This window comes from Engystomops pustulosus, chromosome 7 (assembly GCF_040894005.1).
Source record: "Engystomops pustulosus chromosome 7, aEngPut4.maternal, whole genome shotgun sequence".
NCBI lineage: Eukaryota > Metazoa > Chordata > Amphibia > Anura > Leptodactylidae > Engystomops > Engystomops pustulosus.
The window spans coordinates 44,629,228-44,656,153 of NC_092417.1; the positions used below are offsets into that span (position 1 = coordinate 44,629,228).

The 26,926-nt window shown below is 41.9% G+C and overlaps 1 protein-coding gene across 2 annotated transcripts in view; it reads right to left on the reverse strand.

Moving 5' to 3' along the window:
- Window positions 1-8,322, reverse strand: part of TYRO3 (TYRO3 protein tyrosine kinase) — a 143,463-nt gene extending 135,141 nt beyond the window's left edge. Inside the window, exons 1-2 of one of the 2 annotated variants that reach the window (XM_072115700.1) lie at window positions 8,205-8,322; window positions 7,199-7,474 (exon numbers count right to left, since the gene is read on the reverse strand). In XM_072115700.1, the coding sequence (XP_071971801.1) occupies window positions 7,199-7,268 (70 nt within the window). In that variant the 5' untranslated portion in view covers window positions 7,269-7,474; window positions 8,205-8,322. Of the gene's footprint in view, window positions 1-7,198; window positions 7,907-8,204 lie in introns of those variants that run through there. The other variant, XM_072115699.1, reaches the window with a different exon arrangement.
- Window positions 8,323-26,926: the final 18,604 nt, after the last annotated feature.

Sequence of the window (26,926 nt, forward strand, 5' to 3'; positions counted from 1 at the left end):
TCCTTCCTTTAAAATCAACTTTTAAAATTATACTAATGAACATGAGTGCTTCGGGGGTGGGGTTTTTGTCCCTCCGTGATGCGCTCATCACTGGGAAATACCCTAATTAGCATAATTTAAAGTTGGTTTTAGAAGGAAGGAGGCACAGAGTTTGCCAAATCGGTCCCTGTCCACATGGGCTCACAATCTAATCAACCTACCAGTATGTTTTGGAGTGTGGGAGGAAACTGAAGGATCCAGAGGAAACCCACGCAAACACGGAGAGAACATACAAACTCTTTGCAGATGTTGACCCTGGGACTTGAACCCAGGTCATCAGCGCTGCAAGACTGTAGTGCTAACCACTAAGCCACCGTGCCGCCCTACTGTGCTGCCCCAGATAGTTTGTTGATGCCAATTACGACTTGATTCTGACGTAAAGAGATTATAACTCTAGCAAATGTATCATAGTTTCAGTTGGTAAATCGCAGGAGCCAAACAATCAATCACAGTGCACTCTGATTAGGGGAAAGAAGTGACTCCCTTATGCGTTTTAGGAAAAGTTTACAATCCCTTTGCATAGTAAAACAAAAATAAACTAACTGTAGTGGTCTATTACTTTCATTAAAGAGAAGATAAAAAAGAGGAATCTTAATGAGACTTTCAGTTTATATTTTTTCTTGAGACCTTTAAATATTTCCTTTTTCTGTTTTTCTTTCAGTAAATCTCTGCAGTCAGTCCTTGCTTTTGCTTTGTGGTATACAGAAGCCTGAAGATTTAGTAGAAAAACCTGCTCTGACTCATGGAATGAAAAAAAAAAAAACCAAACAAAAAAGAAAAGAAACAGATAAAGAAAAAAAACACCATTAGTGATGTCACAGCCCAGAGACATTTCGCTATTGAAGAAGCTACATTGTATCTCTAGAGATATGAGACAGGATTTGTAATCCATTTCCTGTTGGAAGCCGAACAATGAAATTCCAGAGAAAATAATACTGATAACACACTGCACTATAAGCATTTTCTAAATATGGTTGCCAGTATGTATTCAATGTACTACAATCAATATCAGGACAACAATAAAATAGAAAACAAATACAATTTAGTTAAAATAAACAGAATACATAACATTATAGTAAAAGTAGAAATAGAATGCAGAGGGTATGAAAGAAGTATCCATAGCACAGATCCACTGACCAGGCACATGTATGCCAGTGTAACCAAAAAAAGGGAAGGGATATTAGACTTGGTAATATTACAAATCCTTTAGACAATAAAAAAAAAATTATCTCCTCCCCCTCCCTTTACAATGACCTCTATATAGATATCACTGACCCATCATTACATCACTACTGACAATAGATGATGTCACAGCTTATCTCCTCCCCCTCCCTGTACAATGATCTCTATATAGATAACACTGACCCATCACTACTGACAATAGATGATGTCACAGCTTATCTCCTCCCCCTCCCTGTACAATGACCTCTATATAGATAACACTGACCCATCATTACATCACTACTGACAATAGATGATGTCACAGCTTATCTCCTCCTCCCTATACAATGACCTCTATATAGATAATACTGACCCATCATTACATCACTGCTGACAATAGATGATGTCACAGCTTATCTCCTCCTCCCTATACAATGACCTCTATATAGATAATACTGACCCATCATTACATCACTGCTGACAATAGATGATGTCACAGCTTATCTCCTCCCCTCCCTGTACAATGACCTCTATATAGATAACACTGACCCATCATTACATCACAACTGACAATAGATGATGTCACAGCTTATCTCCTCCCCCTCCCTGTACAATGACCTCTATATAGATATCACTGACCCATCATTACATCACTACTGAGAATAGATGATGTCACAGCTTATCTCCTCAGACCCAAAGCCACGGCCCGTTCACATTCCGCATTAAATTAACGCAAAACACCGGCGGCTCGTTCCCGATCGCAGGCGTTACTATAGAAACGCTGATGCGATCGGGCCGCGGGCTGCCCCGGTGTGCCACCACCCTTAGGCTAAGGCTTAGGGTTTTCTCTCCGTGGTTCAATGATTGCCACGGATGCCTCACAAAGCCATTGATTTCTATGGGTGTTTTCACATTGGCTTGAGTCTATGAGTCCAAAAAAGAAACAGATGAAACAATTTTTTTTCACCTGAAAAACCAGGTGTGATGTTTTCAAAGCAATGTTAAACCTTTTTTTTTTTTTTTTGCAGGACACAGAGACAAAACAGGAGAAAAACGGAGACACAAGGCAGGCAAAACACAATGGATGCGTACAGGAAACTGAGCACCAACGCCAATGTGAAAGATGCGTTCACACGTTGCAGTTACAACTGCATCGCAATCAGCTTTGAGGTGGTTTTAGGTGCAGTTTTGTCAATTGAACAGGTGAAAGAGATTTTGAAGGGGAAACCTGCTCCACAAATGTCATTCACCCGTTCAGTTCATGTCTTTCACCTGTTCAGTTGACAAAACTGTACCTAAATCCACCTCAAAGCTGATTGCGATGCAGTTTTAACTGCAACGTGTGAATGCACCCTTAAACTGCAAGGATCCTACTTATGCTCTTAACTGGGTGAAGTCTGAGGGTGCAGTCACACATTGCAGTTAAAACTGCATCACAATCAGTTTTGAGGTGGTTTTAGGTGCAGTTTTGTCAATTTCACAGGTGAAAGACATGAACTGAACGGGTGAATTTGATTTTGAAAGAGAAACCTGTTCAACAAATGTCATTCACCTGTTGATTTGATGTCTTTCACTTGTTAAAATAAGTAATACCACCTAAAACCAACCCAAAACTAATTGCGATGCAGTTTTATCTGCAACGTGTGACTGCACCCTGACACCAGCCTTAAAGGGGTTATCCGGGTTTAAATTTTTTTTTATGGCCGGGCTGGGGAGGGCTATTTAAACATAATAAACATGTACTTACCTCCTCCGGTGCTGCCGATGTCCCGCGCCGCGGCCCGTCTTCTCCGTGCGCCGGTTTCAGTAGAAGGGCGCACAGGGAGCTTCCGGCCGGCCGGATGCTCCCATGCGCACCATCTCCCAGCGCTTACAACGCTGAGAGATAGGGACGGATGGGAGGAGCCATCCACAACGCGGACCGGAAGCTCCCTGTGCGCGGCTTCCGTGCCCCTGTTTGTTTACAGGGGCACGGATCGAAGTGACCGCGGCGTGGGACATCGGCGGCGCCGGAGGAGGTAAGTCCATGTTTATTATGTTTAACTATCCCTCCCCAGCCCGGCCATAAAAAAATTTTTAAACCCGGATAACCCCTTTAATCTTATTAAGAGTCCCCGCCTGTTTATCTCAGAGCATTTCTGGAGGCCCCGTCCATCCAGCTTTACACCTACACGAGCCACATTACATCTGGAAATTGTGCACCTTTTTGTACATCTGTTGGCCCGAGGTGTCCCTGTCCCCCGTAAGCCAAACCCACTCACATTTTCTTTTCAAGTAGCAATGAGGGAGTTAAGATAACAGTGTACACTTTACAGACAGTTTTCTGCCCAAAAAAACATTAAAAAATACCCCTCATTTTCACAGAGGGGGTCAACTATACATACCCTGATACATTCAATTGTTGAAGTGATGGAGGGATCCTACAAGACTCTTTGGTTTGTTGCACACTTCATGCTCAAACATGTCACTCTTATCCTGGAAATCTGTAAATGCCACCCAGGTGGGATATTAGAAGACTCCAGAGCAATGCAAATTATTATGTTACTCTGTGAAATTCTGGTCAACCTATGGTATTGTAATAACTTCCATCGGTGGTAGTCACCATGTGTATATAAGAACTGTTCAGTAATATATCTTAACGGGAGTATGTCAGTAGAAAAGTAGAAATTGACCGCTACCAGTATGTTGACCTCATCCAGAAAAGGAAATTTGTAGTGATATGTAATCTAGTTGTATATAGTCATGAAGGTATAGAGTTTAGTACTGAAGTCAAGCTCTCCCCGGCTCAGGAAACCTTCTCTGCTGTGACTGATATCATGTACCAGACTTATGGAGTTACTGATGTCCCTGGACACAATTATTGTGAAATTGGGACATTCTTAGACGAGGAGAGCTTGACTTTAGTGCGGAGCTCTCCTCCCCCATGACTTCATATAACCAATTTATATCTCACTTCAAAGTATGTTTTTTCGTATGATGCCAGTTCACTGGGTCATGAAAGAAATACAAGGAAGGTGTTAATTTGCTTGATAACATACTTTTAGTGGTTCATTAAGTGTATTTCTGCTGACAGGTTTCCTTAAATCAGTTCTACTATTCTGTCACTGAGATAACATGGGTACATGTTACATATTTTACCCACCTGATCGTGGCAGTAGTCACACTTCTCCCTTGAAGCTTCTCATACAAACCAGATAAAAGTTTTTCCATCCATACTTTATGTGGCATCATTATATCAAACGACTTCTATCCGTCAAAAAATGAGATCATCTAGGTAGGAAAAATTTTGCTCATGGTTTGCCAAAAAGGACACTGACCAGTTGTACGAATCTCATGGCTTATTGATTGCCAGTTATTATGTGTACATAAGCACCTGATCTCTGATCTTTACCCCCTTGTATATCTAGATCAATACTGCAGCATACAAAAGGTAAAGGCTGGAAGAATCTTCTTCACAAGCATCTACATGTATTGAGACAATCCATAGTCTACTGAATCACCCACAAGCTGTCATTTACTATGGCCGGATATTAGCACAGTATAGAGTAGCTATTGATACACTAGTTTTGGGATTCCAATGAGAATACTGAGAATAATATCACAGTGCACTAAGAAATCCAGCACAAATCGATAGCTTGGCTCATAATCACAGATCTGCTGCTAGCAATCTTGCTTGCTACCAGGCCTGCTAGCAAATGCCATAGATTTTAATCATTTTCTTGTCAGACCTGTAGACATCCTATGCCAGGTAGGGCAGTGCTGGACTTGATTTATTGGACACAAGGTGACAAGGTCAGGAAGTGGTTTTATTCCGATCTCAACTACCCAAATCCTTTACCTAGGAAGCCGAGTACTTTTATATATATATATATGATATTGACAAGAGAGGCGCAGCAGGAGTATGACTCATAGCATTAACCAAGGAGAAAGATATTTAATAATTTATCATATCGCTATCATTAGACAGCAGCTACGTAACCATTTGCTGTCACAATGGGACTTTGAGACCTTGCTGGGCAACATACCAACACCTCCTGCTTAAATCCACCGTGCACCTACAAATGCCCGCAAGTGTATATTAAGGAGGGGAAATACACTACGCTCCCAATTAACGCCGCACAGAAGCAGATCAATTGCTCTTTTCTTACGGATAGGAAATCTAACCTTCTCCATACACCTCTACCATCAATATTGACTGAATTGTAGGTCCATGTGCTCATAGCAAATACAGGAGTAAGAATCCTGTGTTTTGGCTCAGCCATTGCTTCTTGCAAGACTTCGAGCCTCGTTGCATAGCAATTCCAGCCTGCTATTCAGTGTGCCATTTTAGGACACAAAAAGGGGGGGAAATTGCCAATTCTGATGCAAATTCCTAATGAGATAATGTAGGATTTGCTAGCTCTCAAATTTTAATGTGATTTAAGTTTTGAGAAATTTGAAGAAAAGGGATGGGGCCAAGATGAGACATAACATGTACCACATGTACTGAACACTCTAGGCTACAGTTTTTTGGCGCAAATTATTAGAATGTGTATTAAAGGTTTAAGGTATAAACATGACTGTTTAATGTATCAACGCTGCTTAAATATGTACTAAAATTGGTGTAATTTTTATGATTAAATGTGGCACTATGAATTAGTCTTTGCCATTGAGCACTTGTACAACTGTCCTGTATATACCTAGAAGAACTGTGCTCCATATACCAACATTTCTATATGCATATTGCAGGTCAGCGCCCCTCGCCTGATCTGTTAAGTCAATTGTCAAATTACTACAATGTTATCAAATGTTTCTCTTTAAAGCATCAGATTACAATTCAAGTTTATCAAGATGACCATAATGTGTCTGCTACATGCACAGCATATAACAGTCACCAATCCGCGTCCGACCACAAGACCTATGACCGTACGGATCTATGATGCTTCTAGTTTGGGTCATAATAACCATAACATGGTCTGTATAATATTACAGTGGGTTGTAAAAGGCCTTCTTAAATAGTGATATTGTAGGGGACGTTTACATAGGTTTGCTTAGTTTACAGAAACATAGGTAATAAGTAAATTTTCTCCAAGTCATAATAGAAGACTTCAACCTCATCCATGGATTCTATTCTGCAGCTAACACAACAATATTATCAAACCCTTCCAAATGTATCCTCCTGAGAAATACCTAGGTAGGACTGTCTACCACTTTAGTAATGAATGCAGTCTACCAAGGTGGAGACCATGCCAACCACTCCACTATTATAATGTAAAAGTAGTAAGAGATATATATATCACCTGCAGTCCACACCTCAGTTAATTATTATTTGGAAACTAAGGAATAATGGAAAGACTTCACCTGTTCTATGTATTCGACCACACTTGGTTTTGGCTCAATATAAAAAGTGTCCCCAAGGCATATAACATACCCAGCTTAGTCCAATATCACCAGCGACTAACAGGACCTCATACTAGGAAATGCCCCTATGATATTCCCTATAACAGCGATGGCGAACCTTTTAGAGACCGAGTGCCCAAACTACAACATAGACCCGCTTATTTATCGCAAAGTGTCACAGTTTTAATTGATACCAGCACTGAGGACACCAATAAAGCAGAAAATAGTCCCAGGCACAGCTGTCACTTTAAAATAGCTCTGTGCACAGCAAGTACTGGGCTGTCTGGGACTGCAGGAAGATACCTGGAGTCATCTCTGGTGATGGCCTGAGTGCCCACAGAAAGGGCTCTGAGTGCCACCTCTGGCACCAGTGCCATAGGTTAGCCATCACTGCCCTATAAATATAATAAATGGATACATGGAAATATCTTCATTGCGCAGAAAAGTTGCTTAAAGTACACATCAGGGACTGATGACACATATGACCTAGTGTGACTTGGTAGCATCCACAGATCTGTTCTTAAGTGTTTACAGAATTATTATAATAAGTCATCAAGTAACAATCTAAGAAGAAGGCTTCCCCTCCCCGAAACTGACCCAGTACTTGTCCTCATCTTACCTGCAGATCCTAGTGTGACAATGGCTAGAAGGAGCCCCTTGATGAGGCTAGCCAGGCCGGGGTAGATCATGCTTCTTCACCATCCATCCATCCTACTTGGGGCTTCACCGTGTCCGGCAAAGTCTGTTTAAGGAACTAATCCAAGTGAACACTTGCGACGACGACGGATGTAAGGATCTCCTAACCCTTGATCTTCAGTTCAGCTCCTGGCCATTAACTTCTCCAGCTGATCAGTGACTCCTACTGACAACCATGTAAGGGCATCATGCATGCAACCTGTGGACATGCAACCGCATTGACAGATTAGATCTCAATATGTTCTAGAGGTCTGATATCTTTTCTAATTCAGTAGATGATGTTTAGAAGAGATGCATGGCAACCGATCAAGCCAGCAACCAGCCCCCCATCTTTTACCTATTGCAGGGGAATCTCACAGCAAAGACAACCCTGTACTTTGCCTCCTACACTATACCTTAATCCAACAACACCCAGTACTACAACAGTCCAGAATCCTTCCTGCTATGTCCAACAAATATCTATTCTGTATGTAGAGGTCCAGACGCAGGCGAGCATACAGTGCCAGCACATAGAGAATAAGCTCCTGCCACACACAACTCTAATGTCTCCTCCTTTTCCTGAGCAATACAAAGTGCTGTCTGTACGAGGTAGATGCTAGTGGGCTAAAGGACCTATGGTGACGTTATGTGATCAGTCACATGACTAGGAGGAGTAGGAATCTCAGCTCTGCTGTGTTGGAGGAGTGCGGACTGGGAGGAGGTGATAAATGACTGAATTCTGCTCTGCGATTTGCTTTTATACTTTAGGCTATATTCACACACACGGGATTTGTTAAAATCGCATCCCCACATCTGAACACAAAATCTGTTCCAACTGCAGCATGTGCATGGAATTCTGCAAGTCTCATCCAGAAGAATGAAACTGTCACAATAGTGCTATTTCATAGCACCAAAGGTTTTATACGTTCTATAGTAGCCATTCTACTTACCCGTTTGGGAAAATATCCGTCTGTATCTCTACTAGGATCTCTGCAAAAGAAAAAAATCCTTCCAAAAGTCAGCGAAGGCTAAATCCCCAGGCACATGATGCAAGTATTAACTCTCTCACTGCCCCTACTTTACAATTGCTTTTACAATGGAATGTCACCAAAAAAAAAAAAAAAAAGAAAAGGATTGGCACTCAGAGGGTTAACAGAACAAAAAGCCCTAATCTGCTGTGTAATGAAGCATTGGTGGTGAAGGAGTTAACATAAAACATGTTTTTCAGGATTTGTAGGTGGATAAACAGGGAGGAGGTGAAAAGGACAATATACGCTAATAATGGTAAAAGTGAACCTTGAATTAGTTTCTGGATAATGGAAGGATACAGGGAGGTGTCAAAGATTTCTCTCTGTTATATAGCTGTGTTTAAGTTTTCATTTTGAGGTCCAATTTTGAAACCAAAAACTGTTGCCTAGAGAAAACAAAGTAGTACGTGACATTGTATATTATATATATATATATATATATATATATATATATATGTATATATATATATATATATATATATGTATGAAGGGTGTATTATAATATTCTGCAGCAGCAAAATTGCACAATTTCCCAATATTAAGAGGGGTGCATCTCACAAATGCACCAATTTTAACAAACTTGTTGCAACTTTGAGGCTGTGTTCACACGATGCGTTGGCGTCATGTTTTTTTGTTGCGGTTTTGACGCATTCCAAAGGCTTGAATCGTGATCAGATACTAAGGTTACATTGCAAGTATCCAAAGCTGAAGCCTTTGGAATGCAGCAAAAAACTTGACGCAAGCATTGTGTGAACACGCCCTGATGCATCACAGTCATACATACTGAATGTCAGCTCTAAAGTATGTAACTATTATCTCAGAAATAACTGCCCCCAGCAATAAAGCCCTATATGCCACTATTGCTGGTCAGTAGTGGTCAATATCTCCAATGATATCACAGGACCATATATATCCCCGTACAGTGATTAATATTACTGATCTAATACCACCATGCAAAGCAATATATAACCAATGATGCCATTATAAAACACCCTAAAATATCACCACAGCAAGCCACAAACATAATAAATACTATTACCATATTAATGCTGAATGGACACATGTATTACCGTGCAGAGGTAGTGTAGTCTACTCAGACCATACAGATGATCCCATTTGACAATAGTGCCTTGTAATGTAAAGTGCTCAGACCTCATTTACTGTGCCCCTTTTAGTCTTAAATTATTGACCAATTAATTATTATTTAGTCTCTTCAGCCACCAGATATGATATCTACTCACTGGCTCCTCTGTGGATAATGCAGCACAGTGCGCCCCCTGCTGGCCAGTTGTAGGGTGACAGGCAGGACTCCTATCAGATAGTTAAACTATCAAGGTCTAAATGATTGAAGGGATTGGCCTGGATTTACTACTCATGGTCAATCTGCTCCAATATATTTTGTTAGACGAAGTATCCCTCAAAAGACTTCTGCAGTAAGTATATTATAAAGCAGAAGGAGCTGAACAGATTGTATACAGTGTTCTAACTGCAGACAGCATGTTATAGAGCAGGAGGGGCTGAGCAGATTGGACACTATGGGGCTTATTTACTAAGGGTCCCGCAGATCACAGTCTCATCGGCTTTTAGAAATTTTCGGGATTTGCGCCGCTGTGACAGCAATTTAGAAGGGGAGCGAGCCGTTGGACAATCTGATGGTTTCGGACTGAGTGTGGAATTTAACCTTAAAATTGTGACAAAAGATCATGCACTTACATATACCGGGAACAAGAAGTTGAACTCCGGCGGACCTGAGCGGGGAAGCGACACATGCAGGAAATCGGGCGAACGATCTTTGTGAATCGTGGCAAAGTTCATTCTCCTTGGACAACGCACAGCGAGGATCGCGCAGGACCGGGTAAGTAAATGTGCCCCTATATGCAATCTGCAGGCAAAATGTCATAGAGCAGGAAGAACTCAGACGATTGTACATAGTGTTGTTTGGGATGTGGAGATGCCTTACATGTTTACGATATTTTTATTTATTTATATTTTTATTTATTTTCCATTTTTCAATCCCCACCTTCAAAAATCTATAACTTTTTTATTTTTACACGTAAAAAGCTATGTGATGGCTTGTTTTCTGCGTAACAAATAGCACTTCATAGTGATGGTATTGAAAATTCCATGCCATGTACTGGGAAGCGGGAAAAAAATTCCAAATGTAGTGATAATGGTGAAAAAACACATTGGCGCCGTTTTCTTGTGGGCTTGGATATTACGGCTTTCACTGTGCGCCCCAGATGACCCCAGATTTTCAATGATATCATTATTACGACTGTAGGACCTTTTGATCACTTTTTATAGATTTTTTAAATATTTTTCAAAATGGCACAAAAGTGCCATTAACAACTTTGGGCGCTATTTTCTGTTACGGGGTTAAACACATTGAAAAACCGTTATCATATTTTGATAGATCGGGCATTTTTGGACGCGTCGATACCTAATGTGTTTATGATTTTTACTGTTTATTTATATTTATGTCAGTTCTAGGTAAAGGGGGGTGATTTGAATTTTTTGTTTTTTTTTATTATATTTTTTTTTCAACTTTTTTTTATTTTTCTTTTTACTATTTTTCAGACTCCCTAGGGTATTTTAACCCTAGGTTGTCTGATCGATCCTATCATATACTGCCATACTACAGTATGGCAGTATATGGGGATTTTCCTCCTCATTCATTACAATGTGCTATCAGCACATTGTAATGAAGGGGTTAAAACGAAATAGCCTCGTGTCCTCGGAAGACCCGACGATACCATGGAGATGGATCGCCGCTCCCCAATGACGTCACGGGGAGCGACGATCCTAGGCAAGATGGCGGCGCCCAGCGCTGCCGGCAGCGATAGCTGTGATAACACCCACGATCGCGGGGCACCGATCGCAATATGCAGCAAAGACTTAACGGCTAAGGATAGGGCTCAGCCAGTGAGACCCGACCGCCGCCGTGAATACACGGTGGGTGGTCGTGAACTGGTTAAAGAGGTTGGGATCATCTGCAAATATTGTACTGCACAATTTTTTTTATTTATTTCCCTCTAATCCGAACACCGTCAGTGTAAATCTCCTGGTGCACCTCAGTGCGACTGTACATAACCTGGATGTACGGTTATGTCATAGTGAAATCATAGGCTGAGAAGCTCAAAGCGGGAGAAAGACTGACAGCCGGGGCTCCCATTGGCATCGGCCATGGACACTGACTCTAATCTGCATCACTTCTCCCTTGCATCATCTAGGGTCATAGATGCAGTCCATAAGATCCTGGTAGTCCCTCTATAACCATAGATGGACTAAAATAAAAAATTACCAAGATTTATCAAGTCTTGTTCCACATTTATGAAGGGTTTTAGAGTTTTACAACTAACATAACAAAAGGGTGGCTTCCAAGTAGTGAACCAAAAGTTCTGCATAGGCATAAAAATTTTTGGCGTATTTTACTGACATAAACTAAGCAAAACAATAGGTCAGACAGAATGCACCAGGACAGTTTTTCATAATTCTAACTTGTCTTAAATTTTAGACACTTTTGCTAAATCTGCCTTAAAGGAAACCTACCATGAGGAATCTGCTATGAGAAGTAGATCTGATGGTAGATTCTACCTGCCTGCCTCTGCCCTTATCTGTAATTTAATAATAATCCCTTTATCTATATAGTGCTACAAAGAGCTTTCCAAATCGGTTCCTCTCCCCAATGGGGCTCACAATCTAATCATCCTACCAGTATGTTTTGGAGTGTGGGAAGAAACCAGTGGAAACCCACGCAAACACAGAGAGAACATACAAACTCTTTGCAGAGGTTGACCCTGGGACTTGAACCCAGGACCCCATCGCTGCAAGGCTGTAACGCTAATCACTAAGCCACTATGCTGTCCTGGAACCTAACCTAACTTGTTAAAAACTTTATTTTTAGTAATATGTAAGTAACTGCAGAGGCTACTGGGACGTGTACAAATTTATCATCCAGCATCAGACAGTAGATCTGATGGCAGATTCCTCTTTCCTGCCTCTGCCCTAATCTGTAATTTAATAATCCTGGAACATAACCCAATTTGTTAAAAACTTTATTTCAGTAATATGTAAATTAGCTGCAGAGGCTACTGGGACCTCGGGCTACTCCACGCCCCAGTAGCCTCTGCAGCTAATTTACCTATTACTGAAATAAAGTTTAACAGATTGGGTTATGTTCCAGGATTATTAAATTACAGATTAGGGCAGAGGCAGAAAGGAGGAATCTGCCATCAGATCTACTAAATGATCTACTGGACAATCCTGGTGCAAGCTGTAGCACATGCGGCGGGCTGGAGGTTCCCTGGTACTCCACAACCTTTCCCTGCCAACTTGCCAAAAACTTGCAATTCCTAGTCCTCTAAAAAACTGAACCAGAAAGTAAAGATCAGCAGGGGACGAGGCAGCAGCAGGAATAGAATCTGTGAGTTGAGTGTGGACTTTTTTATTTTTTTTTTGTTTCTGCTGTGAAGTTTTCAGTGGAATAAAACCCACACAGTCATCAATACCAGTAACTGAAAATAAGGTGTTGTGGATCCAGACGGCACATACTGTACAGTCTTCCTGCTCCTCATTACTTACTGCTAATTATTGCACCTGCACAATCAATGGCTGATCTGATAAATGATTCCGGCACTCCAGGGAAATTTGTGCCATATCTGTTTTTAGTACATATAATTATCTATAAATATCCACTTTTATTAGTGATAAAATGATATGGTCTGTGTTGTACTCGCACTGAACTGTGGGGAAGAACTATTAGGCCTCCCACTTCTGTGCTATATTTTCAATCTTTATGAATGCTTGAATAAGAACTCCAGAAATTTCATGTCTTTTATTTAAGTGTTTATTTTTATATTGTTACATTTTTTTATGTTTTTTTTTCGTATGTCTTGAAAAGAAACCTATAGAAAAAGTTTAGCGAAATTCCATTCCTACAGAAGGATGAATTTAGAATAAAATGCATTCACCCCCAAAACATTTACATTCTATATTTGAGGCAAATTCATTAAAGGAAAACAACCATTTAGATTAACAAAAAACAAACTATTGATACTCACCTGCGCTTCTTTTCATCCCAATCCTGGAGCTGGTCTCCTTTAATGTTGACAGCCTGGATCACATAGAAAAAATACTTATAATTAGCAGCCAGGAGCACGGGGACAAAATGTCTTGCACTCCGGGCTGCTAATTATCCACACCCCTGCACCTTGCTCTCCCATGCTAAGAGTGGAAGGTGATGTCACGGGAGAGGCGTAAATTCACGCCTCTTGAGTGATATCACCTGTGTAAGTCATGCATAATTACCAGTCCTGAGAACCAGACATGCTTAGAGAGGGAGGCTACACCACACGAATGCATGCCTCTCGCCAGGGGCATAACTAGAATTGGCAGGGCCCCAAAGCAAATTATGTTATGGGGATACTCCTTAGGTGGGAGTCTAAACTAGCAGGGATCATACCACAGGATACATTGATAAGGAATGTCTACAGTTAAATGACCACTGAACTATGGACAGTGCTGTCTGCTTTTGGCTCTGACAATCACTGATTATTGGTGATGCGTGTTGCACCCCCACAATCAATTATAAATTACATATACTGTGGAGAAGTACATTGGGACAAGTTTACATCTGTGTTTTGCTTTCAGCGTTTCTATTCCATCAGAAAAGGAGAAAGCTAAAAAACAATAGGTGTGATTCATTATAGCTTCACCACTAGTTTTATGGGGAAGAATGCACATGAATCTCCCCTTAACCACCGTTTTCCCTGACCGACGGAGGGCAGGCAGGGATGTGAACACTTGTCCCATCGCATTAACTATAGTCTCTGCTGGAAAATCGGTGCAACACCCCTGCCAATGCAGTGTTGCGAAATAAGAACCTCCTCCCATTCAATAGGGGGCCTGATCAACCTAGGGAGACCTCAAGTGTCAGAAAAAGGTAATGCAGCTATTAACTATCTGCCTGAGAAGGAATTTATTCTTTCAACCATTGAGATGCCTTGTTGTTATTGCATTGTAAAGAGAGTGCCGGTTGGATGAGGAGTTTGCCACCTCACAAGGTGAGTTTATAAAACCCCTTGTGACTGGAAAGTTCTAGGTCAGTCAGTCCTGAGAGTTCTTCTCTCCAGAGAGAGTACTGAGAAGCTTAATAGAAGCACATGTGTGTGTGGCACGCGGTACTGAAACCAGACATCCACCTTCAGGAGTCTGCATCATCCTGCTGCTGAAGCAGCCATCTATCCAACTTCAGCCTGAGGCTACCTTTACCAGGCTATGAGCGATTCCTGTGTAACACCATCCAACCAGCCATCTCGATCCAGTTGATGCTGTTCTGTCTGTTGCTAGGTTCCTGAATAAATGAACTGTAAGTTGAATGATTGACATCCTCTTTCTTCAAGTGATCCCTGTGTAAGGTTGATACCACCAAGGGTGCCCCATTCACCAACACCAGGGATCCCTTTATCTACATCCGATTCCTTCAGCCTCTCCCTCCTTTCTTGTGCTTCCACCTGCAAGAGACCTCCAAGGCTATGGATGAGGCCTCTGTCCCCTAATACCCAGCATCGTGACCGCCGACAGGCACTAGGCTGCCAGCCAGTCCAGTATCACAGGGATCCATCTGCTACCAAGCCAATCTAAATGGTTGTTTTCCTTTAACCCCTTACCGACATGTGGTATTACGTCACATGTTGAGTGCGGGTGCATGGAGAGGGCTCACGGGCTGAGCCCTCTCCATAGCTGGTAAGTCTTTGCTACATATTGCAGCAAAGGCTTACCGGTAACACATGCGATCGGTGCTAGCTTTGCCGGCGGCTTCAAAAAGATGACGGCGCATGGGCCGTCAAAAAATTATAATAAAAAACCCTAAAAACTCAAATCACCCCCCTTTCCCTAGAACTGATATAAATATAAATAAACAGTAAAAATCATAAACACATTAGGTATCGCCGCGTCCAAAAATGCCCGATCTATCAAAATATGATAACTGTTTTTCACTGCGTTTAACCCCGTAACGGAGAATCGCACCCAGAGTCAAAAATGGCACTTTTTTGCCATTAAAAAAAAAATGAAAAATTCTATAAAAAGTGATCAAAAGGTCGCACAGTCCTAAAAATGATAAGATTGTAAACGTCATCAAAATCCTCAAAAAACAACATCACCCACAGCTCCATACATCAAAGTATAAAAAAGTTATTAGCGCCAGAAGATGGCAAAATCCCCCAAAAAAATTTTGTACAGGTTTTAATTTTTTTTAAATATATGAAAACATTATAAAACCTATACAAATTTGTTATCTCCATAATCGTACCGACCCAAAGAATAAAATAGACATGTCATTTGGGGCGTACAGTGAAATCCGTAAAATCCAAGCCCACAAGAATACAGCACAAATGCCAATTTCACTGCATTTGGAATTTTTTTCCTGCTTCCCAGTACATGGCATGGAATATTAAATACCACTATTTTGAAGTGTAATTTGTTACGCAGAAAATAAGCCATCACACAGCTCTGTACATGGAAAAATAAAAAAGTTATAGATTTTTGAAGGTAGGCAGTGAAAAATGAAAACGCAAAAAGGGCTGTGGCGTTAAGGGGTTAAGTTAACTTTAGTAGAATTCTGATTGGTAGGGGGTGCTAGGCTCAGGATCAAATTATTCAGTGTCAGAATAAGAACAGAGAACAGGTAAGAAGTCCAACCCCAATCTCTGTGCAGTGGCCAGACTCAATGGGGCACATTTACTTACAGGGTCACCAGAGTTCACTGAAAGTTTACTATTCACTAAGATTGTCCGCCTGAAATCATGAATGTGTCGCTTCCCCGCACAGGTCCGACAGAGTTCACCATCTTTTTTATCGTGCACCTTTAACATAGGGCATGCAACACAATTTAAAATTTAAATACCGCGCTTAGTCCAAATCAGTCGGTCCGTCCGACAGCACGCCCCCTAATTTGTGTTGCATGAAATCCAGTACAGCTGCATCACAAAAAGGGTCGCATGTGCCACAATCCAAGAGTGCACACTTCTTAAATACCTATGCAAGCCGTTTTAGCCCTGAAAAGGTGCACAGTCCGACAAAAGTGCACCGCACGACCCTTAGTAAATATGCCCCTGTAACTGTAACTGAGTATCTACATAGGAGCTTAGCTGTCTTCCTTAGGCTGGTGCCACACGCAACACTTTGTCTGCGTTTGAAAACGCGAACACAGACAAAACCGCACCCACCAGGGCGGGCCGCGGCCCAATCACATCAGCAGTTCTATGGAAACGCCTGCGGGAATGAGCCACCAGTGTTTTGCGTTAATCTAATGCAAAACACCGGCGGCTCATTCCCGATCGTAGGCATTTCCATAGAAACACTGATGCGATCGGGCCGAGGGCCGTCCTGGTGGGTATGGCTCTGTCTGCGTTCGCGTTTTCAAACGCAGACAAAGCGTTGCGTGTGGCACCAGCCTTAGGAGGCTATTGGGATCAGCGGTGGGGTTCTGAGTGACTGACCCAAATCTAATATGGATGACCTATTCAAGAATAGGTCATTGATGTCATGAGCATAGACAACCCCTTTATTTTTAACAAAAGATATTTTTGACTGTATATTTTGGCCGATATATGCCTGGCATACAATTTATTTTGTAGACACTTTTTGGAAAGTTCCACAGGTCAGATAGGTAGTTTTTTCTACATCAAAAAAGGCAATGATAAATGTGGACGATGGTGAAATTTGGGCATAAGCTGACACTTCTCTAGCCATACCCCTTTCCACATTCAGCCACATTAAGCCACATTCAGTTCACAGTTATGCTTCTCTTTAGACAAGAAAAGCTTAAAATTTTGTACATTTAGATGGTCAATCTAGTAGGAAAGTAAGCAAAACCAATTTCCTGTTTAATTGCAATAAAATAGAAATTGCCAATGGACAAATCTAAAAATTTCCTGAACATGGATCTTCGCCTTTTTGAAATCAAGATCATATGGCTCCATCTAGAGGCATTAACAATGTCTTAATGTGTATTTTCAGACTAATCAAAAATCCCAATGGGGCACATTTATTTAATTTCTAGTTTGTGGACACAGGAAATTACAACCTGTGTCTCAAAACTAAATGCACCGTGTGAATGTGGCCTAAGTTAAAAATAACAGTTGTAAATGGGGATGTTATCTACCTACAGAAAAAAACACGTCCTAAAACAACAGGGGGCCTAAGGGTGAATTTAGACGTGGCTTTTGATGCATGTGTTTCAGAGAGATTTGTCTAATTAAATTGCTGTTAGCATTTACATTTACAAAACGCAACCGCTAATACAGGTATTAACGTTATCAATCACTTGTGCTGATAAAATGTTGACACATTAGTTAACACCATGTTAACTGTTGCTCTTTGTAAATGGAAATGTTAACATCAATTTCATTAGGCAAATCTCTTACGTGAGAATGTAAGTCAAACACAAACACATTAATATACACATGAACATATACAATACACACAATTTAGATATAAACGTATGCAGAATTCAAATACAATATACATATATAAAATGCAATATACACATGCAAATACAATAATTACACCTTACAATAAAGGGGTTGGCCGCATTTCTTCCATTAGACATACGTGTATATGTACCTGTACCTTTGTGATAGCATCAGCCTTTCCCTGTTATCCCCATGCTGCTGTACGCACATATACACAACTTCCTGTTTCTCATTCCTTCAGTCCTTCCTAATGGCAGCCTCCAGTGTGTCTTTTTTCTTTCTGTCCCTCTCACTAACAGACAAAGGCTGAGGGGCGGGGGAGCAGCAGGATAAGTCATCATCTCCAGCTGCAGAGCCCTCATATTTATCAGTGCATAGACATGTAAACAAACATCCTGCACAGTCTGTACACAGCACTAAAGGAAGCATCAGGGATGATGAATCAATTGGTGAACATTCAGGGAATATTATTAAGGCAAATGGGCAATTTATGTTAAAGAGTGGCCAACCCCTTTAATATTTCACATGCATACATTTCAGACAGGACTTCAGCAGAGGACTGGGAACAGCATTGGAGGAGAAGCAACAGGAAGCATAGTGTCCCTGCACCCCTCCTCCCCTCTTCGTCCCATATGTCTGCCATTTACTGTACATAAGTCTGGAAGGGGTGGGGCAGGAGCATGACCTGGAGGAAGCAACAGAAGCTGAAGAGAGTTTTTTAGTGCAGACAGGCTGCACGTTGCGGCACACAGCAGGTTACTGCATTTCCTCTAACACCTTCCCTGTCTGGAAGAAAACAGCTGCTGCAGAACCTGTGCGCAGCATACATCAAGGGCCCGCAGCTGTCTGCAGGAAACTCTGAGTGAATGGTGACAACCGTGGGCCTCTCCCTGTTTGGGGCCTTACATTGTATCAAAGCTTCAGATCTTCAGTATTATCCCATGTAAAGATATGATAAAAATATTGCCAAAAATATGAAAGGAGATAATGTATAAAGCCAGTTGAGCAAAAGGGAGTTTGTTCCATCAAACTTGCAGCAAGTGTCTTCATAGCGCGCTTCATCCGGCCTCTACCTGCAGAAAGTGTGTGTACAACCTAGGCCTAAGCTTCACAGCTGATTTATACCCACCATGGCAGTGCAGTTGCTCAGTGTTTTGAGCTGGTCAACCTGTCACACAAATGCAAACACAAAGTTTGTCAGAACAAACTTACTGGTCTGCAGTAAGGTTTTATTTTATTTAATAGCCAGGAGGGGAGAGAAGCAACAATATGAGTGAGGATGGAGGAAACAGAGCCACAATTTAAGTGAAAATCGGGGACTGGGGACCACAATATTTAGGGGATGGAGGAGGACAGGGGGCACTATTTGAGTAAGGATGGGGAAAAGGGGGCCACAATATGAGGGTGATGGAGTACGGTTAGGGTTAGGGTCATGTGAATTAAGCCTTAGAAGGACTGTTAGTCACAGTGCTACCCCCAGGTGGTCACAGGGCTGCCGAAAAGTAGTCACAGTGCTGCCCACATTCCCCAGTAGCCAGTTATGCCCCCAAGTAGCCACAGTGCTACCCCCATGCCCCAGTAGCAAGTACTGCACCTAAGTAGTCATAGTGCTGCCCCCATGCCCAAGTAGCCAGTGCTGCCCCCATGCCCCAGTAACCAGTACTGCACCTAAGTAGTCATAGTGCTGCCCCCATGCCCAAGTAGCCAGTGCTGCCCCCATTTCCCAGTAGCCAGTACTGCCCCAAGTAGTCACAGTGCTGCCCCCATGCCCAAGTAGCCAGTCCTGCCCCAAGTAGTCACAGTTCTACGCCCATGCCCCAATAGCCAGTGCTGACCCCAAGTAGTCACAGTGCTGCTCTAGTAGCCAGTGCTGCGTGCTCTCATGATCAGTAGTCACAGTGCCGGCTGCCCCCATCCCCAGTAGTCACAGTGCTGCTCCATATCCAGTGGTGCCTGTCCCATTCCCAGTAGGCAATAATTAAAAAAGAAAAACATACCTGCTCCTCTCATTGTTTTCTTAAGTGCTCCGGTACAGGTGACAGACGGTAATCATGACGTCAGCCTGCGCTGGGTCAGTTCCAGCCATAGGCCTTAGACCAACGTCATCACATGCTGAGAGCTCCTGTGCTCCGCTGCCTCAGGGGCCAAGCGGTGGAGTGAAGATCGGGGGAGGAAATAAATGTTAGTGTTTTTTAAAATAAAAATATTGTGCGTCAGAAGACCTCAACGAGCCCACATGTATCCTTAACTCCGGGATGAGAGAGACCTCAATGCACGTGGTAACAAGTTACATGCTGTGCCATAATACCACCCAAAATACTATAAGTGGGACCTACACAATAATATAAATTGGCTTCCCTGAGGAAGCCAGACACACTGGCGATTTGCGTGGGGTAGGTTGTTGTTTGTGGGTTCTACCCTTATCTCTCAGACCTGGTGTTATATTTGATAGTATATCTAGTGACTGTGTTCCTGTACAAATCAGGGACTGGTAGCCCTTGTTTTGTGATATATAACTGCATCACATTGTTTATGCAATGTATTGATGTATCTAATATATTTATTCTGTATGTAATGGATCCTATCTGCAGGCAGCAGGTTATAGAGCAAGAGGATCTGAGCAGACTGTACATAATGTCCTATCTCCAGCACCATATTCTAAAGCAGGGGGAGCTCAGCAGATCTAGATAAAATGCAATGGGAAGTCTTAAACACTGTTTAGCTGCTTTCCTTAAATAAGTGCTTACAGAGCTTCATTAAACCCCATAATCTTCCTCTAGGGGTAGAAAATGGCCAATTTCTTCTTTCCCTTTAAAAATAAACTTTTATTCAGTCCAAAATTAAAATCGATTAATCATTCTAATTGCACTTGAAAACAAAAACTAGCTAAAATGGTGCTAGATTCTATAATAAACTCCACTTCTGCTCATAATTTGCATTATACCAGCAGAATTATTGTTGTACAGGCAGTCCCCTGGTTACATACAAGATAGGTTCTGTAGGTTTGTTCTTAAGTTGGAACTATATACTTTATAATTGTAACCCTAGGCAATTTTTTTTTGGTCTGTGGCAATTGGATTTTAAAAATGTTGGATTGTCATAAGAACCAGGAGTAACAATAAAGCTTCATTACAGACACCTATGATAACTGTTACAGATGGTTATTGTAGGTTAAAGTACAATAAATTACCAACATCCACAGGTGCGTTTGTAACTACAGGTTATCTGTAAGTCGGGTGTTCTTAAGTAGGGAACTGCCTGTATATTGTTACCACTGGCTGACCCTAAAATCTTGGATAACTACATCTCCCTGACATTTTTTTGCCTTAACCAGTGTCATCAGAGGTGTGGGGTTACAGGCGGTCCCCTACTTAAGGCCACCCGACTTACAGATGACCCATAGTTAAAGACGGACCCCTCTGCCCACTCTGACCTCTGGTGAAGTCTCTGGATGCTTTACTATAGTCACAGACTGCAATGATCAGCTATAAGGTGTCTGTAATGAAGCTTTATTCATAATCCTTGGTCCCATTACAGCAAAAAATTTTGAAACTCCAATGTCACTGAGGAAAAAATTATTTTTTTTGATCTACCATTATAAAATATACAGTTTCGACTTACATACAAATTCAACTTAAGAACAAACCTACGGACCCTATCTTGTATGTAACCCGGGGACTGCCTGTATTTACCTAACACATTATAAACAAAGATTTCATTGAATACAAATGAGTTTAAATGAATTTAATTGTGATATAACACAAAAGATGTATCAACCTGCACAGCACCCCGGCTTTTAGTATCATGCCCCATTCATACACTCTCTAATCATATGAGACCTGTCGTATGGAGCAGTAACTAAACTTAAAGCTGGGCATTTATTATTGGTTCCCACCAAATTTTTGGCTTACTGTTTGTTTTCTTGCTATGCCTTGTGTGCCATATTTATGATATTTCAATGCCACAATTCTGCTGCTGTTCCAAAACTTTGGCCTTATTTTTGTCACTTTATTTGGCTGCAATTCTTTTTGTGCACTTCTAGGTTTCCAACACTTTTTTGGCATAAATTTTGGCGCATAATTAGAGCAACCAAAAGTTTGTCTACTGAAGTGTATATCACTTTAATGAATGTCAATTTAGATACTTTTCGACAATTCTTTAAGCCCTTCTGCCACAATTTAACATCCCAAACTAATAAAGAACACAGAAATCGTACCCTGAAAACACAATTGATGAATGCCCCCAAATGGTTTCCAGCCACAGAGCATTCAGAGGGATGGAGAGAGATGCTGCTGATATGAATCCCTCTATTCAGTTACATGAAGTATAAATACAAGTATACAGGAATGGATCGATGTCTGAGGGAAGAACTGGAAACAATTACTGTAACGTGAGATACAGAAGGTAATGGCAGTAAAGCAATTATCTTCTCTCTTTGCAGGAACACAAAAATAGTACACTATCTTAATCGGAAAAAAGGCGTCACATCTCCCTACTGCTAGGACCGGATTCAATAAACTGGTTATAACAATTTTTCCAATTTCCTTCTGTTATCTCCTACCTCACCACCAAAAATGTTGTACAACTCTAAAAATAAAAAAATCTGAACTGTCTGTAATGGGGCAAATTTACATTGAACATAATAAAACTTTATGGTTTCATAATCCAAAGCCATAGGCCTAAACATGGAGTCGGAGAGCTCTTGATATTTACAATTCAACTAGCTTTAACTCTTCTAGGTAGGCTTTGGAGTGCGTTGATGGCAATTTTTTCCCATTCATCCAAAAAAAAAAGACATTTGTGAGGTCAGAATTTGAAGATGTATGAAAGGTCCTGGCTCCCATACTTGTTTATCTAGTTGGGTTTGTGGTAAATCTTGTGTGGCTATATACACACAGGTGGCGGACCCCTTGATATTCACACTTAGAGTGTGTATGTGATGAATGCCAAATAGGCCGAAATGTCCTTTCATTGCTTTACTACAATAAATGCATTTTTTTTCCTGCTATACTATCTATACTCGATTTCATACAGTGATATGTGGCCAGTCAGGTTCTCAACTAGAGATGAGCAAATTCAAAGTTTCCATTCGGATACAGGGTTTGGTTGCACCCTCCATGACCCAGAAAGATTTCCGATTGGCTGCTAAGCAATCAATCCAGCAAATGAATGCCCCTAGCAAATAACCATGGCTAACCATCTGCTGTATAGGTGCCGTGATCACGTTCCATCAGGTTAGCTACCACAATAATAATAATAACCTTTATTTATATAGCGCCATCATATTTCATAGCGATTTATAGATTATGGGGAACATATACAAATAAAATAAGACATTACAGAATAATAACATTCTCATATGGAACAATAGGAATGAGGGCCTTGCTCACAAGAGCTTACAGTCTATGAGGATGAGGGGGTGAGTGACTCAAGAGCTTACAGTCTATGAGGATGAGTGGGTGACACAAGAGCTTACAGTCTATGAGGATGAGGAGGTGACACAAGAGCTTACAGTCTATGAGGATGAGTGGGTGACACAAGAGCTTACAGTCTATGAGGATGAGTGGGTGACACAAGAGCTTACAGTCTATGAGGATGAGGAGGTGACACAAGAGCTTACAGTCTATGAGGATGAGTGGGTGACACAAGAGCTTACAGTCTATGAGGATGAGGGGGTGACACAAGAGCTTACAGTCTATGAGGATGAGTGGGTGACACAAGAGCTTACAGTCTATGAGGATGAGGAGGTGACACAAGAGTTTACAGTCTATGAGGAGGTGACACAAGAGCTTACAGTCTATGAGAATGAGGGGGTGACACAAGAGCTTACAGTCTATGAGGAAGAGGGGGTGACACAAGAACTTACAGACTATGAGGATGAGGGGAGACACAAGAGCTTACAGTCTATGAGGATGAGGGGGTGACACAAGAGCTTACAGTCTATGAGGATGAGGGGGTGACACAAGAGCTTACAGTCTATGAGGATGAGGGGGTGACACAAGAGCTTACAGTCTATGAGGAAGAGGGGGTGACACAAGAACTTACAGACTATGAGGATGAGGGGGTGACACAAGAACTTACAGTCTATGAGGATGAGGGGATGACAGAAGAGCTTACAGACTATGAGGATGAGGGGTGACACAAGAGCTTACAGTCTATGAGGATGAGGGGTGACACAAGAGCTTACAGTCTATGAGGATGAGGGGGTGACAGAAGAGCTTACAGACTATGAGAATGAGGGGGTGACACAAGAGTTTACAGTCTATGAGGATGAGGGGGTAACACAAGAGCTTACAGTCTATGAGGATGAGTGGGTGACACAAGAGCTTACAGTCTATGAGGATGAGTGGGTGACACAAGAACTTACAGACTTTGAGGATGAGGGGGTGACACAAGAGCTTACAGTCTATGGGGATGAGGAGGGTGACACAAGAGCTTACAGTCTATGAGGATGAGACACAAGAGCTTACAGTCTATGAGGATGGGGGGGGGGGGGGTGACACAAGAGCTTACAGTCTATGAGGATAGACGCTGGGAGGAGGACACAAGATGGGTTAGTAAAGAGAGAGTTGATTGTACATGCAATCGGTGATGCCAGTTCAATAACTCAGCCCATGAACCCTCATCTTTGTGACATACATGGAGCTTCGAGGGATTAAATTGTGCATACATATATAGAAACACATATATACATTTATATATGTATAAGCACATACACAATATACCCACATGATTCATATACATTCCTGGCAATTGCATCTGCCCTTTTATGTATGTAAAAATGGTAAAGAATATATAAATATATGTGAAGTTGGTATTTTGGATGTTTTCCAGCAGATGGCAGCAGGTTGCCAGTGTGATACAAGGGGAAAAATAGTTTCTTATCTCACAGATGTGTAGGTTGCGGAGATTGGTCACGTCACGGATCCCTCAAGGAATAGCGTGGTTCCAACAAGCAATAGAGGGGATTGGATCCAGCACGATAGACATGTTCCCAAGGTTAAAAAAACTTTATTTTAATCATAAAAAATATCCAACACTCTCAGGGCAGCAAGTGTGAACAGGATAAAGAAAGCTGACTTGTGTCATGGCGTTAAGAGTGTTTGTTAACACTAGAAAAGTGTGTCAATGCTGTTCACACTTGCTACACTGACAGTGTTGGATATTTTTTATGATGGACAAATGGAAATAAAATATTTTTGAACCTCGGTACTGTGTGCATTGTGCTGGATCCAATCCCTTCTATTGTTTACCAGTATGATAAACTAGAAACAGGAGTCAGTAGTGTGAACAATCGGTATACATACCTGCTAGCTAGGATCTGGGTGATAATTTGTTGCAATGTGTCTTCAAAGTTTTGTGGTCCGGGTTCTCATAATAAGAAACAAATCTAATAAGCAGAAAGTGATGTGAGTTATCGGTCTGGTGATAAAATTAGATTTCTGAATTCCGTTGTTTTCTGGTTCTAGTTACACTTAACACTTAGGCCGTTGTGGGGGCCTATATCTATACATAGACAGCTATGGCGACCAATCGGCGGTATGGTGCCACACACATGTGGCATTGTACCATACTGTACAGGGGGAAATGCTCTATTTTTCCCCATGTTTGCGAGAGGGGAGTGGTGAGCGCTCCTCCCGTCTCCTCTTCAGCATGCCAACGTGTGCTCGCCCATGCTAAGGTGAATGTACGCTTTAATGTATGTATAGAGCAAATCACACATTGTAATGAATGGGTTAAAACGAGACAGCCTCAGGTCTTCGGAAGACCTGAGACTGTCATGGCAACCGACTGGCGCTCCCGATGATGTCACGGGGAGAGACAATCTTGACCAAGTTGCCGACGCCCATGCACCACCATCTTTTTGAAGCCACCGGCAGCTTTGCCGGTAGCAATATAGCAGAAAGGGATCATGAAGTGTTTGCTTTGAGAGTCACTGAATGCTAGGAGCTAAAACAGCAAAAAACTGAGTAAAATTGTAAAGTAAGGGGTTAAAAATGATTTTTTATTGTGTAAACATCACTAGGGGAGTAAAATTACGAGGGCAAACCCCTTTAAGCCCTTGTGCCGAAAACTAACATCCCAGGCAAAATTACAGCAAAATTTGTGCGCCAAAACAACGGACCCTGCAACACTATTAATGTATTCCCTCCCATTGTCTTTACATCTTACATCACAAATGCTCGATATTTTGAGTTGATCTATCATATAATTGTTCTTTAAGTTTGTGGCTTTAACGTTTAGAAATGAGGAAAAGTTCTAATGGGATCAATATTTTTAAAACCCAATGGGGCAGATTTACTTACCCGGCCCATTCGCGATCCAGCCGGGATTCGGGTCTGGCCGGGATTTATGAAGGCAGTACCTCCGCCGTCCACAAGGTGGCGCTGCTGCGCTGAAAATCATCTCAACGCGCCGGAATGCACCACCTCGGACCAGGTGAAGGTAAGCGGTCCCCAAGCGACACTTTTTCGGTTTTTAAATGCGGCGGTTTTTCCGAATACGTCGGGTTTTCGTTCGGCCACGCCCCCTGATTTCCGTTGCGCGCATGCCGGCGCCGATGCGCCACAATCCGATCGCGTGCGACACAATCCCGGGGCAATTCAGGTACAAACGGCGCAAATCGGAAATATTCGGGTAACACGTCGGGAAAACGCGATTCGGGCCCTTAGTAAATGACCCCCAATGTCTAGTTTGTCTTTCTAACGTATACACAATGGGGCTTATTTACTAAGGTAATTATGCATTTCCGTTTTCTGACGTTTTCCGGATCGCGCCGAGGATTGTGTCGCACGCAAATCGAGGGCGGGCAGGCGGACAATCCGATGGATTCAGACAACGCACAGTTTTTAACATGTCAAATTGTGTCACAAGACATGCACTCACATACACCGGGAAGAAGAAGGTGAACTCCGGCGGACCTCAGTGGGGAAGTGACACATGCCGGATCTCGGGCGCATGATCTTGGTGAATTTCGACAGACTTCATCCTCATCGGACAGTCCGGATCGGGGATCGCGACAGGACCGGGTAAGTAAATGTGCCCCATTGTCTCTTATTGTCCCTGTACTGTGATATATAATTAAGCTTAATTTTTAACAGTTATACAGAACAGCTTTTATAGGTCCTGGCTTTTGCTTGTAGGTTATATGTATGTTCTGCCTGTTCA